The 17,917-nt window shown below is 37.2% G+C and overlaps 1 protein-coding gene across 12 annotated transcripts in view; it reads right to left on the reverse strand.

The window, feature by feature from the left end:
* The window catches only part of CFAP70 (cilia and flagella associated protein 70), a 113,380-nt gene that overhangs the window by 40,148 nt on the left and 55,315 nt on the right, over positions 1-17,917 (reverse strand). For 9 of the 12 annotated variants that reach the window (XM_082716711.1, XM_082716706.1, XM_082716709.1 and 6 more), the window contains 7 exons: positions 16,755-16,819; positions 16,236-16,426; positions 14,148-14,279; positions 8,736-8,861; positions 2,717-2,850; positions 2,480-2,595; positions 2,054-2,281 (listed from right to left, as the gene is read on the reverse strand). In XM_082716711.1, the coding sequence (XP_082572837.1) occupies positions 2,054-2,281; positions 2,480-2,595; positions 2,717-2,850; positions 8,736-8,861; positions 14,148-14,279; positions 16,236-16,426; positions 16,755-16,819 (992 nt within the window). The remainder of the gene's footprint in view (positions 1-2,053; positions 2,282-2,479; positions 2,596-2,716; positions 2,851-8,735; positions 8,862-14,147; positions 14,280-16,235; positions 16,427-16,754; positions 16,820-17,917) is intronic. The other 3 variants (XM_082716713.1, XM_082716712.1, XM_082716708.1) reach the window with 1 other exon arrangement.

Here is a 17,917-nt window from a genome sequence, read left to right on the forward strand (position 1 = left end):
CAATCTGGAAAACAGTAGGAGGTTCCTCAAAAAGTTGAAAATAGAGTTACCCTATGACTGAGCAATTGTACTACTAGGTATTTAACCCAAAGATATAAATGTAATGATCCTTGATCCAAAGAGGCATCTGCACCCTAATGTTTATAGCAGCAATGCCCACAATAGTCAAACTATGGAAAGAGCCCAGATGTCCATCAAGAGATGAATGGACACACACACACCCCCTGGAATATTACTGCCATCAAAAAAAAAAAAGAAATCTTGCCATTTGCAATGATGTGGATAGAACTAGAGGGTATTATGCTAAGCAAAATAAGTCAATCAGAGAAAGAAAATTATATGATTTCACTTATATGTGGTATTTAAGAAACAAAACAGAGGAGCATAGGGGAAGGAGGGAAAAGTAAAACAAGAGGAAATCAGAGAGGGAGACAAACCATAAGATGCTCTTAATCATGGGAAACAAACTGAGGGTTGTTGGAGGGGCAGAGGGTAGGAGGATGGGGGTAACTGGGCGATGGACCTTAAGGAGGGCATGTGATGTAATAAGCACTGGATGTTATATAAGACTGATGAATGAATGAACTCTGTCTCTGAAACTCATAGTATAGTATGTTAATAAATTGAATTTAAATAATTTTTTAAAATAGAAAATAAAAGAAAATTAAAAGCATACTGCTAAATAACTCATGGTCCCTGCAGTTCAACTCCTAAATATTTTATCCAGAAGAAATGAAAGTGTATATCCATAAAAATACGTGTAGACAAATATCCATAGCAGCTTTATTTCAGTAGTCCCAAATTAGAAACACCCCAAATATCTATCAACAGGTGAATAGATAAACACGTTGTGGTATCTTCATATAATGGGATACTATTTAGCAATAAAAAGGGATGAACTATTAATATAGACAACAGCATGTTTTATATTCAAAACAGTCATGCTTGGTGGAAAAATAAAACATACTATATGATCCCATTTAACTCTAGAAGTTCTAGAAAATGGTGGAAATTTTCTAGAATTCTAAAATTTTAGACATGCAAACTAATTGATGGTGACAGAGAGATGCTTGAGTTGTCTGGAAATGGAAGCCAGAGAAAGAGATTCAAATGGGCACAAGGAGAGTTTAGGAGATTTTGGATATGTTTATTAACTTGATTGGGTTGATGTTTTCATGGTTGTGTTCAGATGTCAAACATATCAATTTGTATGTGTTAAATATGTGCAGTTTATGAAATGTCATTGTACTTCATCTGTTAGATGCACACAAAATAACAATATGCAATAACATATAAACAAAATAACATATACAAGAAACACATAAACAAAAATACATATTAAACAGATTAGAATGATCAATTTTCTAAAATGGAGGAAAGGAGAATGATAAGAACAGGGGAAAAGGGGAGTGTGTGTGTGTGTGTGTGTGTGTATGAATGTGTGCACGTGCGAGTGCATACACGCACACACGTGTATAAATACATAAATAAACTTAAGAATCACAAGAGAAGTGGTGGTGCCTGGGCAGTACAGTCAGTTAAGTGTTGGACTCTTGATTTTAGCTAAGGTCGTGATCTCAGGTTGTAAGATCAAGCCCCAGATCCAGCTCCATGCCTGGTGTGGAGTCTGCTTGAGATTTTCTCTCCTTTTCTCTCTGCCCCTCCTGCTCATACTCTCTCTCTCTCTCTCTCAAATAAATAAATCTTAGAAAAAGAAAAAGAATCACAAGAGAGGGATTGAGAGTGTTAGAAAAGAAAGTGAGGGGAAAATGAAAGAAATTTACTCTGTTACAATCATACCACTCTTATTGGAACACAGAAACAGTAAATTCTCTAAGATTAAAAAACCTGAATGGCAGCAATAGCTTCAGACTTCCAGTCATATGAATGAGGAATTATTAAAAGGAGTCTTTCCTGGTATCTCTGGGATAACCCAAAACTCCATCTACTGAATCATTTGACAATTATTTACTACCTACTATGTGCTAGGCCCTATTCATAAGGCCAGTAATTGTTTCAATAGCCACTCATCATCTCCATTTCCTGGTCCTACCTGCTGGGGTTTCCGCCTTCATTGCTATTGCAGAAGAACCATTAGTGATTCCCCAAGGACCTAAACTGTGTTCTTCTACTTTCCCTCCTTCTTCAATGTACTCAAAAGGACCAGTGCTCCTCTGCTTTATTACTTGTGCCTGAAGCGTTCGTGCCTGAAGTTGTTTGAAGCCTTCATGAAATGCCATTTCCATTCGAATATCATTGTTTTGAATTTCATAGTACAAACCTGAAGAAAGAAAGATGTTGAAATAAATGTGACTGTTTTTTCCACCATCATAAACTGAAGAACTGCAACATTTCACTTCTATTTTCCTAACTTTACCAAAGTTTAAGAACTATATGATAAGCCATTAAAGAATGAAAAGAGAAAGGGAGAACCTTATAATGGAAGAAAACACATTCATATCACAGGAAAATACCATACCAAGTAAAGTCCAGGCTACAACATTAGTTGGTTCCAAGCAAGTAGCATCCTCAAAGAAAATTTCTGCCTGCTCATACTTCTCCATAAGGACAGCCAGGACACCACACAGCAACAAGCTGAGAAGAGACCACCAACATGATTCACAGCATGGTCCCATGTCACAGTCATGGAACCAAGACAATTTCATATAGAAGCTTATGTACTCCTACTCATCCTTCATCTCCCTTCCACCCATACCTTTGGATATGATTCTGGTTGAGGGAAAGGGCTTTCCGAAAACACTCTTGTGCTTTGATGTTGTCCTCAGTTAGGAGGCAGAAGGCACCATAGTCCAGCCAGTGTTCCAGGTTCTGGGGCTCACGGACCAACCTCTATTACATGAAGCACCAGGAGGACCAAAGTTATTGTAATACAATGTCATATTTTTTATGCCCATAAAACCACAAATACTCTAAGTTGTATGAAAGCAGAAACTGTCATATTTTAAAATTTTACTGCTGAATTCTGCATATCTAGCACAGACACTATTCTGGCTCATAGTATGTGGTGAATAAATACTTATTGGAATAATTTTTAAATTAAATCTTCAAGTCATTGCTTCTTAGTCACCATAAACTCCTCTAATTACTTAGGAACATAGATTCATTTTATAGTTCATTTTAAAGATTCACATATAATAATTCTGTCATGGTCTTGAGATGGCAAATATAAGTTTAAGTACAAATATATAAAAAAAGCATTTCATAATGAGTAACTATAAAACATTGCTAAAAAAAATTAAAGATGACATAAACAAATGGAAACACATCTCATGTATATGGATTGAAAGACTTAATATTATTAAAATGTCAATACTGCCCAAAGCAATTTACAGATTCCATACAATCTCTATCAAAATCTTAATAATTTTTGTAGCAATAGGAAAAAACACTCTAAAATTTAAATGGATTCTCAAGGGACCCTGAATAGCCAAAACAATCTTGAAAAAGAACAAAACTGGAGAACTCATACTTGGCCTAAATGCGCCCATAAAACGACACAGGGTTGCAGATTGGATAAAATGACAGGACCCATCCATATGTTGTCTACAAGAGACCCATTTTGAACCTAAAGATACATCCAGACTGAAAGTGAAGGGATGGAGAAGCATCTTTCATGCCAATGGGCCTCAAAAGAAGGTCGGGGTAGTGATTCTCATATCAGATAAATTGGATTTTAAACTAAAGGCTGTAGTCAGAGATACAGAAGGACACTACATAATTCTTAAATCCACCAAGAAGATCTAACAATTGTAAATATTTATGCCCCCAATATGGGAGCAGCCAATTACATAAGAAAACTGTTAATCAAGATAAAGAGTCATATTGATCTGAATACATTAATAGTAGGAGATCTTAACATGCCACTCTCAGTAATAGACAGATCATCCAAGCAGAAAATGAATAAGGAATCAAGAGCATTGAATGACACATTGGACCAGATGGACCTCATAGATATATACAGAACATTCCACTCTAAAACAACAGAATACTCATTCTTCTCGAGTGCACGTGGAACCTTCTCCAGAATAGACCACATACTGAGTCACAAATCAGGGCTCAACTGATACCAGAAGATTGAGATTATTCCTGCATATTGTCAGATCACAATGCTTTGAAACTGGAGCTCAACCGGAAGGGTTTGGAAAGAATTCAAACACCTGGAAGCTAAAGACCACCTTGCTTAAGAATGCATTCTTGGATCAACCAGGAAATCAAAGAACTTAAACAATTCATGGAAACCAATGAGAATGAAGTCCAAAATCTACGGGATACAGCAAAAGCGGTACTAAGGGGGAAATACAGAGCCATCCAAGCCTCTCTTTAAAATAATGGAAAAATCCAGAATACACGAGCTGTCTCTACACCTTAAAGAACTGGAGAATCAACAACAAATTAAGCCAACTCCACCACAAGAAGGGGAATAATCAAGATTAGAGCAGAGATCAGTGAGATAGAAACTAGAGATACAGTAGAACGCATCAAAGAAACTAGAAGTTGGTTTTTTGAAAGAATCAATAAGATTGATAAACTATTAGCCAAACTAATCCAAAAGAAAAGAGAGAAAGCCCAAATTAATAAAATTATGAATGAAAAGGGAGAGATCATAACTAACACCAAGGCAATAGAAACAATCATCAAAATTATTATCAACAATTACATGCCAATAAGTTAAGCAACCTAGATGAAATGGATGCATTCCTGGAAAACTATAAACTTCCAAAATTGAACCAGGAAGAAATTGACAACCTGAATAGACCAATATCTAGTAATGAGCTAGAAGGAGTGATCAAAAACCTCCCAAAAAACAAGAGCCCAGGACCTGATGGATTCCCCAGGGAATTCTACCAAACTTTCAAAGAAGAAATAACACCTATTCTCCTGAAGCTGTTTCAAAAAATTGAAGCAGAAGGAAAATTTTCAGACTCTTTTTATGAAGCCAGCATTACCCTGATCCCCAAACCAAGCAAAGACCCCACTGAAAAGCAGAATTTGACCAAAATCACTGATGTGTATGGATGCTAAGATTCTCAACAAGACCCTAGCAAATAGGATCCAACAGCACATTAAAAAGATGATCCAACAGCACATTGAAAAGATGATCCACCATGACCAGGTGGGATTCATCCCTGGGTTGCAATGATGGTTCAACATTCGCAAATCGATCAATGTGATAGAACAAATCAATAAGAGAAGAGAGAATAACCACATGGTCCCCTCAATTGATGCAGAAAAAGCATTTGATAAAACCCAGCATCCATTCCTGACTAAAACACTTCAAAGTATAGGGATAGAGGGAACATTTCTGAACTTCATAAAATCTATCTATGAAAAACCCACAGCAAATTATCATCCTCAATGGGAAAAAGCTCACAGCCTTCCCGTTGAGATCAGGAACACGACAAGGATGCCTACTCTCACCACTCTTGTTCAACATCGTATTAGAAGTTCTAGCAACATGGGACGCCTGGGTGGCTCAGTTGGTTAAGCAGCTGCCTTCGGCTCAGGTCATGATCCCAGCGTGCTGGGATCGAGTCCCACATCAGGCTCCTTGCTCGGCGGGGAGCCTGCTTCTCCCTCTGCCTCTGCCTGCCATTCTGTCTGCCTGTGCTCGCTCTCTCCCCCTCTCTCTCTGATAAATAAATAAAATCTTTAAAAAAAAAAAAAAAAGAAGTTCTAGCAACAGCAATCAGACAACAAAGAGAAATTAAAGGTATCCAAATTGGCAGTGAAGAAGTCAAACTCTCTCTCTTCGCATATGACATGATACTTTATATGGAAAACCCAAAAGACTCCACCCCCAAACTATTAGAACTCATACAGCAATTCAGTAATGTGGCAGGATACAAAGTCAATGTACAGAAATCAGTGGCTTTCTTATGCACTAACAATGAAAACACAGAAAGGGAAATTAGAGAATTGATTCCATTTACTATAGCACCAAGAACCATAAGATACCTGGAAATAAACCTAACCAAAGAGGTAAAGGATCTGTACTCGAGGAACTACAGAACACTCATGAAAGAAATCAAAGAAGACACAAAAAGATGGAAGAGCATTCCATGTTCCTGGACTGGAAGAATAAACATTGTTAAAATGTCTATACTGCCTAGAGCAATCTATACTTTTAATGCCATTCTAATAAAAATTCCACCGGTATTTTTCAAAGAGCTGGAGCAAACAATCCTAAAATTTGTATGGAATTAGATGAGACCCTGAATTGCTAAGGAAATGTTGAAAAAGAAAAACAAAACTGGCAGCATCACGTTGCCTGATTTCAAGCTTTACTACAAAGCTGTGATAATCAAGACAGCATGGTACTGGCATAAAAACAGACACCAGGTTTTCAAACTTAAAAAGTTATGTAATCTGTGTGGTGCTAGTATCAAGATAAATATATAGAACAATGGAATAGAATAGAGAGCCCTCACATATATGGTCAAATGATTTTTGACAAAGAGACCAAGACCATTCAATATATAAGGGCAGTCTTTTCAGCAAATGGTGCTAGGAAACCTGGATATCCACATATACATGTAAAAAATGAAGTTGGACCCCTACTTAATGCCATATACAAAAAATAACTCAAAATAGATCAAAGACCTAGATGTAGGACCTAAAACTATAATATGACTCTGGATATCACAATAATTTCTTGAATATGATACCAAAGGCACAGTTAACAAAAGAAAAAAAAAGACAAATTGGACTTCATCAAAAACCTTTAAAAAAAACTTTTGTACATTAAAAGAAACTCAATGGAGTAAAGAGGTAATTCACAGAATGGGAGAAAATATTTGCAAATCATATACCTGTAACTGGTAAGAATATTCAGAATATGTAAAGAACTACTAAAACTCAACAACAAAAATTAAACAAAAGTGACTCAAAAGTGGGCAAAGGACTTAAACAGACATTTCTCTGAAGATCTACAAAGGGCCAAAATGCATGGGAATACCACTAAGATTATACTTTTTTAAGGTAAATACCCAGGAGTAGAAACTGCCAAACTATTTTCCAGGGTTGCTTCATCATTACGCATTTCCTCCAGCAAAGTATGAGCGTTCCAGTTGTTTTGTATCCCCACCAGCACCTCTTATTGTCACCATTTTTCATTTTAGTTATTCTAATGTATTGTAGTGGCACTTTATTGTGATTTGAATTAGCATTCCCTAATGGCTAATGATGTTGAACTTCTTTCCATGTTCTCATTTATCATATTTATGTCCTCTTCAGTGAAATATCTTTGCAAATCTTTTGCCCATTTTTATTTAGTCATTTTTCTACTGTTAAATTTTGGGAGTTCTTAATATTCTGGATACAAATCTTTTGTCAGATATATGTTTTGCAGATATTTTTTCCCAATATCTACCTTTCTTTTCTTTCTCTTAATACTACCTTTTACAAAGCACACATTTTAATTTTGATGAACTTCCATTTATCCTATTTTTCTTTTATGGATCATGCTTTTGCATCATGTCCAAAACTCCAGGTCATGAAGACTTTCTTCTTTGTTTTTTTTTCTAAAATTTTTACAGTTTTATGTTTTACATTCAGATCTATGGTTCATTTTAAGTTGATTTTTTTTTTTTTTTTAAGTAGGCTCCACACCCAGCCTAGAGCCCAGTGTTGGGCTTGAATTCACGACACTGAGATCAAGACCTGACCGAGAGCAAGAGTTGGATGCTCAACCACTTGAGCCACCAAGGTGCCTCTTCTTCTTCTTTTTTTTTTTTTTAAAGATTTTATTTATTTACTTGACAGACAGAGATCACAAGTAGAGAGAGAGAGAGGAGGAAGCAGTTTCCCCTCTAAGCAGAGAGCCCAATGCGGGGCTTGATCCCAGGTGCCTGGGATCATGACCCGAGCAGAAGGCAGAGGCTTTAACCCACTGAGCCACCCAGGTGCTCCACCAAGGTGCCTCTTAAGTTGATTTTTTTATACAATGTTTGAGGCTTAAGTCAAAGTTTATTTTTTGCATATGGATGACCAACAGTTCTAATACCATTTTTTTTTAAAGACTGTCTTTTCTCTATTGAATTTCCTTACACCTCTGTCAAAAATATAATGGCCACAGTCGCCAAACTGTGGAAAGAACCAAGATGCCCTTCAACGGACGAATGGATAAGGAAGATGTGGTCCATATGCACTATGCAGTATTATGCCTCTATCTGAAAGGATGAATACCCAACTTTTGTAGCAATATGGACGGGACTGGAAGAGATTATGCTGAGTGAAATAAGTCAAGCAGAGAGAGTCAATTATCATATGGTTTCACTTATTTGTGGAGCATAGCAAATAACATGGAGGACATGGGGAGATGGAGAGGAGAAGGGAGTTGAGGGAAATTGGAAGGGAAGGTGAACCATGAGAGACTATGGACTCAAAAAACAACCTGAGGGTCTTGAAGGGTAGGGAGGTGGGAGGTTGGGGTAACCAGGTAGTGGGTGTTAGGGAAGGCACATATTGCATGGAGCACTGGGTGTGTTGCAAAAACAATGAATACTGTTACGCTGAAAAGAAATTTAAAAAAATAATAATAAAAATAAAAATATAATGTCCTTATTTGTGTGGATCTATTTTTAGGTTCTATTTTATTGATTTATGTGTCTATCCTTTTATCAGTCTTGTTGGGTTTTAAATAATTAAAAACTATTTGTTATATCCATATTATACAAATAATAGTAACAATTACCACTGGCAAGACATTTAATTACCTCTTCATAATACACTGCTGCCATTTCAAAGTTCTCATTGACTTCTGCTTCAAATGCAAAGAGTCGAAGCTGTTCACTGCTTGTATAGATAGTTGAAACAGCACCTTGGATATCATCTGGCATGGTCTTGTCATCAAGATATTAAACAAAACAAAACAATTACAAGTAGAGAGTCTTATAAGAATAAACTAGACGTGAGAACCCAGTTATAAGGTTGAAAATGATATTAGGGTTTTTTACAGCCTTGTCGATATATTAAGAGAGTGAGAGTGAACCAAGAGAGAAATATCGAGGGTGAAAGAGAAGCTCAGGTGTCTGAATACCAACAACCTAAGCTCATAGAAGTGAGTAAAAATTAATTTGGGCTCCTCAACCCTCAGGGCAGTCAAAAATCTCTAAGTAAGCTTCCTTTGACCTCAAACAGCTTACATTTTCTCTAGTGTACGTGAAAAATATTATCATTTTTAGGTGCCATTACATGAAAAAGGTTGGCAAACACTAGCTAGAGTCTTCAAACATTGAAAAAACAGGAGATAAGGGTAACGCTTTGGAAGTTGCTTCTGTACTTTTAGTGAGATATTTAAGCATATCCCAAAAAGGAAACATCTTAGAAATTGCCAGAATGTAGGAGAAAACCCCCCAAAATATTATTCTCCATATACCCACTCAGGAAAGCAGTTCTGGTATAGTAAGTTATCTCCTGGATCAGAAGATATTGTCAAGGCAGACCTCCCCAAATTCTTTAATTAGAAGTAAAAATATTTTCAGTGACATTAACAAGTAGAGTTGCTAAAGGATGTAGAGAGTAAAGCTAAATTTAAGATGGGCCAAAGAGAGTTCCTGATCATGGAATAATGCTTCTGTTTTTGTTATTTTTAACTTTGATGATCTTGACCTCCAAATCCCTCCAGCAACACACTTCTTTGCAAACCAGAAATACTCTTATCTCTAACATTCCACTCCCAGAATCTACTTTACAAGCCTTCAGTCTTTTGGTCACTTAATCCCCTGAAAACTGCTCTTTGACTTTATTTCCTTCATTTCCAATAAGCCTATGTTTCCCAAGTGGGTAAGCTTGGACCTCTGATCATCCATTCATACTATTCTCTCACCAGCACACTCAGGTCCCAGGCATCCTTGTCCTTCTTCTGCACTTGGTCTGAAGATTCCCCAATTAAAACAACCCTGCTATCTGACTTCTTAAGTCTTAGACAAGAGCTGCTAATAGGTCCTTAGGAAAACTGCGTACACAAAGAAATCTCTGGGCTGCCACAGATTCTTTGGCATTCAGCCTTAGCTGAAGACCTTTCATACTCTCTGCAATCTATGTGGTTGTCCTTGTTCAACAACAAATTCCATAATGCTATCATGCAGTACCTAAATATTCTTCTCTTTCTTCATGTTTTTTTCTTATTTTTTATTTATTATTATTGTTTTTTTAAGATTTTATTTTTATTATTTATTTGACAGAGAGAGAGATCACAAGTAGGCAGAGAGGCAGGCAGAGAGAGAAGGGGAAGCAGGCTCCCCACTGAGCAGAGAGCCTGATGCAGGGCTCGAACCCAGGACCCTGAGATCATGACCTGAGCTGAAGGCAGAGGCTTAATGTACTGAGCCACACAGGCGCCCCTTCTTCATGTTCTTTATTCAAATGTTATTTCCTTCACGGTCCGCAAAGACATTACTTCACAAAGGAAATGGAAATCATTAGGCCAGAAATCCCTCAACTAATGAACTCCACACTGAAAGAATTTATTTCTGCATCCATTGTATATCCTTCCTTTCAGTCTGAGGAAGAAGCATCACATCCTTCTCTGTTTTTTTTTTTTAATATTTTTATTTATTTATTTGACAGAGAGAAATCACAAGTAGATGGAGAGGCAGGCAGAGAGAAAGAGAGGGAAGCAGGCTCTCTGCTGAGCAGAGAGCCCGATGCGGGACTCGATCCCAGGACTCTGAGATCATGACCTGAGCCGAAGGCAGCGGCTTAACCCACTGAGCCACCCAGGTGCCCTCCTTCTCTGTTCTTGATCCTTTCCTACCTGTATATACCCTGGGCTTTGCCATCAATTATTCTCTCTTTCCTTCTATTTTCAATTTGTTCCCATCTGCTGACTCCTTTTCCCAAACCTATGGATATGCTAAAGACATCTCCAGCTTAAAAAATCTCTCACATTTCTAGCTACTAATTTCCTCTCCCTTCCTTTCATCTTCCAACTTCTTGAATTTATATTCACTTGCTTCTTAATCACTCATTTACTCCACAGTTCATTATAATTTGAATCTACTCCATTAGCTCACTGATATTGCTATGTGAAAGTTAATAACCTCTTTATTTTCAGATTCAATGAAAACTTTTCAAATTTTGTTTTTCTTTTTTCCCCAGTTTATTGAGATATAATTGACATACCTCACTGTGTAAGTTTAAGGCATAGAGCATAATGGTTTGAAAGACACATTCTATAAAATAATTACCACAATAAGTTTAGTTAGTATCCATCATCTCAAATGGACATAATAAAAAGAAAAAGAAAAAAAGAAAAATTTTTTCTTGTGATAAGAACTCTTAAGAGTTACTCCCTTAACTTTCACATATATCATTCAACAGTGTTAGCTTTAGTCGTCATGCTGTACATTACATCACTAGTACTAGTTTATCTTGTAATTTGAAGTTTATACCTTTTGACGACCTTGTTCCAATTCTCCTTCCCCATGAACTCCTAGGAATATTTGACATTGTTGACTATTTTTTCTTCTTAAAATTATCTCCCCTTAGCTTCTTGATACCACTGTCTTCTGGCTTTTACCTTTTTAACAATTCACTTATCTCCTTCCATTAATTACTTTTTTTAATTAAAGATTTTTATTTACTTACTTGACATAAAGAGACACAGCGAGAGAGGGAACACAAGCAGGGGGAGTGGGAGAGGGAAGAAGCAGGCTTCCCGCTGAGCAGGGAGCCTGATGCGGGGCTCAATCCCAGAACCCTGGGATCATGACTCGCCACCCAAGCACCCTTCCTTCCATTCATTCTTTTACTCACCCATCCCTTAAATGCTGCTGCTTGATAGGGTTCCACTGACAGCTCACTTCCTCTCGACTCATGTTTTTCTCAGCAGCTTAATTTATGATCATATTTTAACTAGTATCTAAGGCATATCTTTTGTTGCACTTCACAGATACTGGTTTTTTTTTTTTTTGTCTTTTGGTTGTTTTTTTGTCTGTTTTTACAAATTGAAGATTTGTGGTAATTGTGTCAAACAAATCTATTGTGCCATTTTCTAATGGGATTTGCTCACTTTGTGCCTCTGTGTCACATTTGGGTAATTGTCACAATAATTCAAGCTTTTTCATTGTTAAATATACTTGTTACAGTGATCTGAGATCTGTCGTTAGAATTCTTAGAATTCGCTGAAAACTCAGATGATGGTCAGGATTTTTTAGCAGTACAGTATTTTTTTTTTAACTAAGATACATACATTGTTTTTCTAGACATAATGCTATTGCATACATAATAGTCTCCAGTATAGTGTAAACATTTATATGCACTGGGAAACCAAAAAATTCATTTGACTTGCTTTATTGTGGTGGTCTGGAACCAAACTTGTTGATATCTCCAAGTAATGCCTGTATATACTCATGGCTCCCCAAATCTTCTCTCCAGCTCAGATCTCTCTCTTGAGAAAAACCCCACAAGAACCAATGTTCAAAAGTGATTTCAACAATCACCTGCCTCCTACCAAATTCACTTGTGTTGTATTTCCTGTTCAGGTTAATGGTACTATAAGCTACCCCATCATTGAACCTTAAACTTAAGAATCTTTGACCCCTTTATTACCAAATAATAACTGGTTAACACCACCAGTTTCATCACACCTAACCCATATGACATACTGCCATCAGAGTGTTTTTCATAAAATGTAGATCTGATCATATTATTCCACTTATAATGTAATTAAATTTATTGCTTCCAAATGCTAATAAGGGAAAAAGTCAAAACTTCTTTGTGTAGCATATAAGGCTTCCATCCACATTCTCAATTCCCCTACTAGGAACTGATCCCTGGCTTCGACTCCTACTTCTATGTCCCTTAACCACTTCATCCTCTGTTCCTAAATGATAGGCAGTTTCTGTATATGCCATACTTCCAATCTTCCAAGCTTTTGTGATGTTCCCTATGACTCAAATGCTCTGAAACATCCACCTGGAAAATTTTTAGTCTTCAAGTTCAAGGCACAGCTCTTCTGTGAATCCTTTCCTGACACCTTTCTCAGGGTGAAGTTGACCACTCTTTAGGCATCCCCAAACTTGCTCTCCCATGGACATGTCCCTATCATAGCACTTACCTCACCCTACTGCGCTTATTTGTATTTGATGTCTCTCTTCTCTACTAGACAGGGATACCTTGACAGCACAAGGCAATAGTAATTACTATCTCATGCTCAATTCTCAAAGCAATTTGTCTAAATCATCTGTGTTCAAGGTAGAATTGTTTTCTTAATCCTAGGATATCGGACACTCCTCACCTTCCCCCTCCAGAAAGACAAGGTGAAAGAAAAAGTAACAGTGATAGAGAAGAAAGCAACTGTAAAGGGAAAAACAAACAGAGGGTTTGAGGAACCATGGCTGCTTAGAGACGACCAAGGGGACAAAAAGACTTGGATTTTCGCCATTGTTTTCAAATAAACCACAATTATATACATTTTAAAATGAGCAAATGAAGACAATATGCAAGCTGTGCAAATATATATAGAAAGAGACAAACGGGAGAAGAGAAGGCTAACAGTCAAGTAGAAAAGGCATGTTTGCGGACACCTGAGTGGCTCAGTGGGTTAAGCATGCAACCTTTGATTTAGGCTCAGGTCATCACCTCAGGGTTGTGAGATCAAGCTCTGTATGGGGGCTTCACAATGGGCAGGGAGCCTGCTTGGGACTCTCTCTCTCTTTCTCCCTCTCCTTCTGCCCTACTCACCGCCCTCTCAAAAAGAAAAGAAAAGGCACGTTTGAACTGTCATTGTCATTCAGGTATAATATCTGAAAGCTCATAATGTTTCTTAGTTTTGATTGCCAATCATGGAGAGCAAACTGAAAATTGTACACACTCACAGAATGAATAGAATGATGATTTTTGTTTTATAATTTAATTAGCTGATTTTATATATTTCTTTTATCCATCACATTTAAGACAGTTATGAAAGTTATTATGCCAGGAAGTTGAATTATTCTCCCTCATTCTCCCAAAACCTAGTTTTATAATTTAGGCAGTTTCTTACTCATCTTTGTCAGTGCAACAGAGTAGACACCTCATAAATGTTTGCTGAATGAAGAAAGGAAGCAAGCAAGGAAGGAATCATTCAGAGACCCTGATGTCCTATGAAGAAAAGGAAGGGCTCTTAGTTCTTGAGCACCTACCTGGTTTAAGGCCACATGCATCTGATCCACCAAGAACACATAGAGCTCACTAATAAATGTCTGCAGTTCCTCCTGGCTTTCAAATGGTGTTGTCTTCAAATACTTCTCTCTCACAATCTTTACTACAGCATGCTTTAAGAGACATAGATCATCCATTTGATTATATAGAGTCCAGCACCACACTGACAACACAGGCCTCCCTTGAGCCCTGGTCTAAGGCTCATCAGAACTTCAGAAAGTGATTGATTTCTCCCTTGGTAACTACTAGAATGTCAGGTCTCTGATTTTCCCCCAGTCAGCATACTCTGCATGACTTCTTTTCTCGATGCTCTCTCTAATACAGTCAATGCAGAATATGTGAAGAGAGCCATAAAGCTAAAGAAGACCTCAGCATTAGGTTTATGCATTACATCTCTCATGGTGACCACATGATACAAGAGGAAAATGTGTGATTTGACAATCTAGAGAATGGAATTCTAATTCTACCACTGTACAACCTCAAAAATTGAAGTTACTACCTCATTTTCCACATTTGTTATATGGATGTGTACTTCTGGTCTTATTATCTTACTCAGAAAATGACTGAGAAGCCAAAGAAAGATAACAAGTAGGTGATAAAACTTAAAATGCTGTACAAATAACATATTGCTGTAGCCATGACAGTACCCCCTCCCCAGCTAACATTATTGCCAGGTTTTATACTAAGCACTTTCCATGTATCATATTATTTAATTCTCATAATGACTTCACGAAATAGTATTATTATTATTCCTCATCATTACACAAAGTAATTAAATCTCAGAGAGGTAAAGTCATTTGACCATTCAGCTAGTAATGGTAGAACCAGGAATCAAACTAAGTTGTGAATATGCCACCTACTGAGAAGAGCTCCTCGCCTCCATGGGCATCAGTTGTTTTTCACCTTATTACTTCCATGTGCTTTCTTTGTATCTGTTATGTACAGTACAGAACACATGATAAATGTGCACAGAGAGGCAATCCAGTATAGCAGTTAAGAACGTGAATTCTGGAGCAAGAAGGCTGCCTGAATATGAGTCTCATCTTTACCCTTTATTAGTTCTACGCTCTTGGGGAAATTACTTAACCAATTAATACTGAATTTCTCCAACTGTAAAATGAAGACTATCTACTTCATAGGGTTGTTGTTAGGATTAAATTAGTAAAATACAAAGCATTTAAAAATTTGTCTGGTGACCAGGTGGTGGGTATTAGGGAGGGCACAGATTGCATGGAGCACTGGGTTTGGTGCAAAAACAATGAATACTTTTACGCTGAAAAGAAATAAATAATTTTTTAAAAAATTTTGCCTAGTGTACTGCAAATGGTCAATAAAAGCAACATGGACGGGACTGGAAGAGAGTATGCTGAGTGAAATAAGTCAAGCAGAGAGAGTCAATTATCATATGGTTTCACTTATTTGTGGAGCATAACAAATAGCATGGAGGACAAGGGGAGTTAGAGAGGAGAAGGGAGTTGAGGGAAATTGGAAGGGGAGGTGAACCATGAGAGACTATGGACTCTGAAAAACAATCTGAGGGTTTTGAAGGGGTGGGGAGTGGGAGGTTGGGGGAACCAGGTGGTGGGTATAGGAGAGAGCACGTATTGCATGGAGCACTGGGTGTGATGCAAAAACAATAAATACTGTTATGCTGAAAATAAATTTAAAAAATTTAAAAAAAAATTTTAAAAATAAATGTTAACCATTATGATGCAGAAGATTATCACTAAGTAAATATTTCTCAAACATTAGTGATTCTGTGGACTATGGAAAGGTAGGTAATGGGAGACAGAGAATTAGTCATGGAATCAATACCAGGGACAAAGTTTCTACCTGCCACAGTAATATGAAAACCTGGCTCAAAATCTGGCCTAGCCTCAAGTAAAGACTTAAAACCAAGGCTTTGCACAAGTGGAGCTTCTCATGTTCTATCAGATGGAACCTAACTCTTGGCACCAACAGCAAGGATGGTGGAAGCATAGCTGAACATGACCACAGAAAAACTAATAATTAGGAATGTAGAAAAGAAGCCTCATAAAACTCCATTGAACAATTAAAGGAAGATTTACCTTGAGCTGTTCTTTGAAAGCGAAGTATTTTCCAGAGCAGTTAAGTTCATAGCTGAGCAGGCACTTCTGCTCCTCCACGGTTTCACTATCCATGTTATTCCCCAGTTTGGCCACCTGTTTTCCAAACATCCTATGATACTCATCCAGAATAGCTCTAGAAATATTCTTGATCTGCATGTGGTAGTCACTCACTGCCTAGCAAAATACAAAATATCTGGTAAAGAGGCTGCAAAGAGATCAAGATATATAATGGAAGTCTGAAATTGGATTGGGTTTTACATTCAATAATGCTTTAGGTATAAATTGCCCTTTTCTTTTCAGCTCAGAGACTACCAGCCAAAGAGGAAACACTATTCACTATTCATTTTATGTCACTGGTCACAAAAAGAACCAGAAGAGAAATATGTGAAGCTACAATTTCTCACCCCCTCTAGAAAACATACTGAAGAATCCATGCCTTATTTTCAAGTGGGTGCACTCAACACTTTATTACTTATAGTTTCACCGTGGCTTTGGCACTTGCCTTCTGAGCTCCTCCTGTCCGACGGGTAAGAGGCGGCCTTGGAGGAACCATTTCCTTGACCCTGTACCGAAGAAAATGACAAAAACAAACTTTATTATCTGCAGATTTATGTTCTCTTATTCCTACTTCCAAAGGGCCTGTACGGGAGAGATCTATGTTTTGTTTCCACATCATGCTTGAGCATTACAGTTCTCTCATGTAAAAGTCTAGATGTGAACCACAGAACAGTATGTGGCTATGGATTTGATAGGAAAGAAGCCAGCTACCCAGAAATCAGCAAAGTTGTACTTTTGGCTAATTTCAGCCCAGTTTACTCTTATACATTTTTTAAAACTGTTACTGCACTCAAGAGACTGCTTGACTCAGGAGTTGGCAAGAAATGAGTGTTATGATGAAGTGCACTCCATAGAGTCTCTGAAAGAATGAAGTTTTAGAAGTCTAAATGGCACAGGCAAGTGAATACTTTTCTTTCCTCTTCATCTAGGATAAAAAGTGTCCTCTTGGTACATATAATTTATGACTGCATTAAATTATAATATTGATATCAGATGTTGTGTTAAGAAAATGTATCTTGTTACTATCAACCTAGTTATGCCAAAACTTCTACCTTCCATTTTCTAGAGATCTTACAAAAACTAGAGGAAATTAAGTTCTTAGCTTTTCCTCCTTATAGTTTCAGATTCCTGCTGATGTATACAGTACTACCTTAAAGTTTACAATCAAATATACAAATTCAATTTTTCTTTAATAGGTCCTATGTAATTATATACCTCTGCTCATTATTTATAATTTTAGTTTTATTTATGTTAATTGGTAATTATATCCTATGATTCAAAACTTATGAGGTATAGAAATAATATATACTAAATTGTCTCCTTGTTGACAACCTTGTTGTCCAGCCACCCAATTTCCTCTCCAGAGACAATGTTATTTATTCACTCATTCAAGACATATAGAGTGCCTACCATCCATCAGGCACTTTTCTAAGTGTTGGGGATAGAGCATTAAACAAATTAGGCAAAAATTCTTGCCCTCGTGGAACCTATATTCTAGTGGGACAAGAAAGACAATTATTAAGATAAATATTTTAGTGATATGCGCCACAGAGAAAAATAATGCAGGAAGGCAGATGGACTATGTTGGCGGCTAGGGTGGTGAA

This window comes from Mustela nivalis, assembly GCF_964662115.1.
Source record: "Mustela nivalis genome assembly, chromosome: 2".
Lineage (NCBI taxonomy): Eukaryota > Metazoa > Chordata > Mammalia > Carnivora > Mustelidae > Mustela > Mustela nivalis.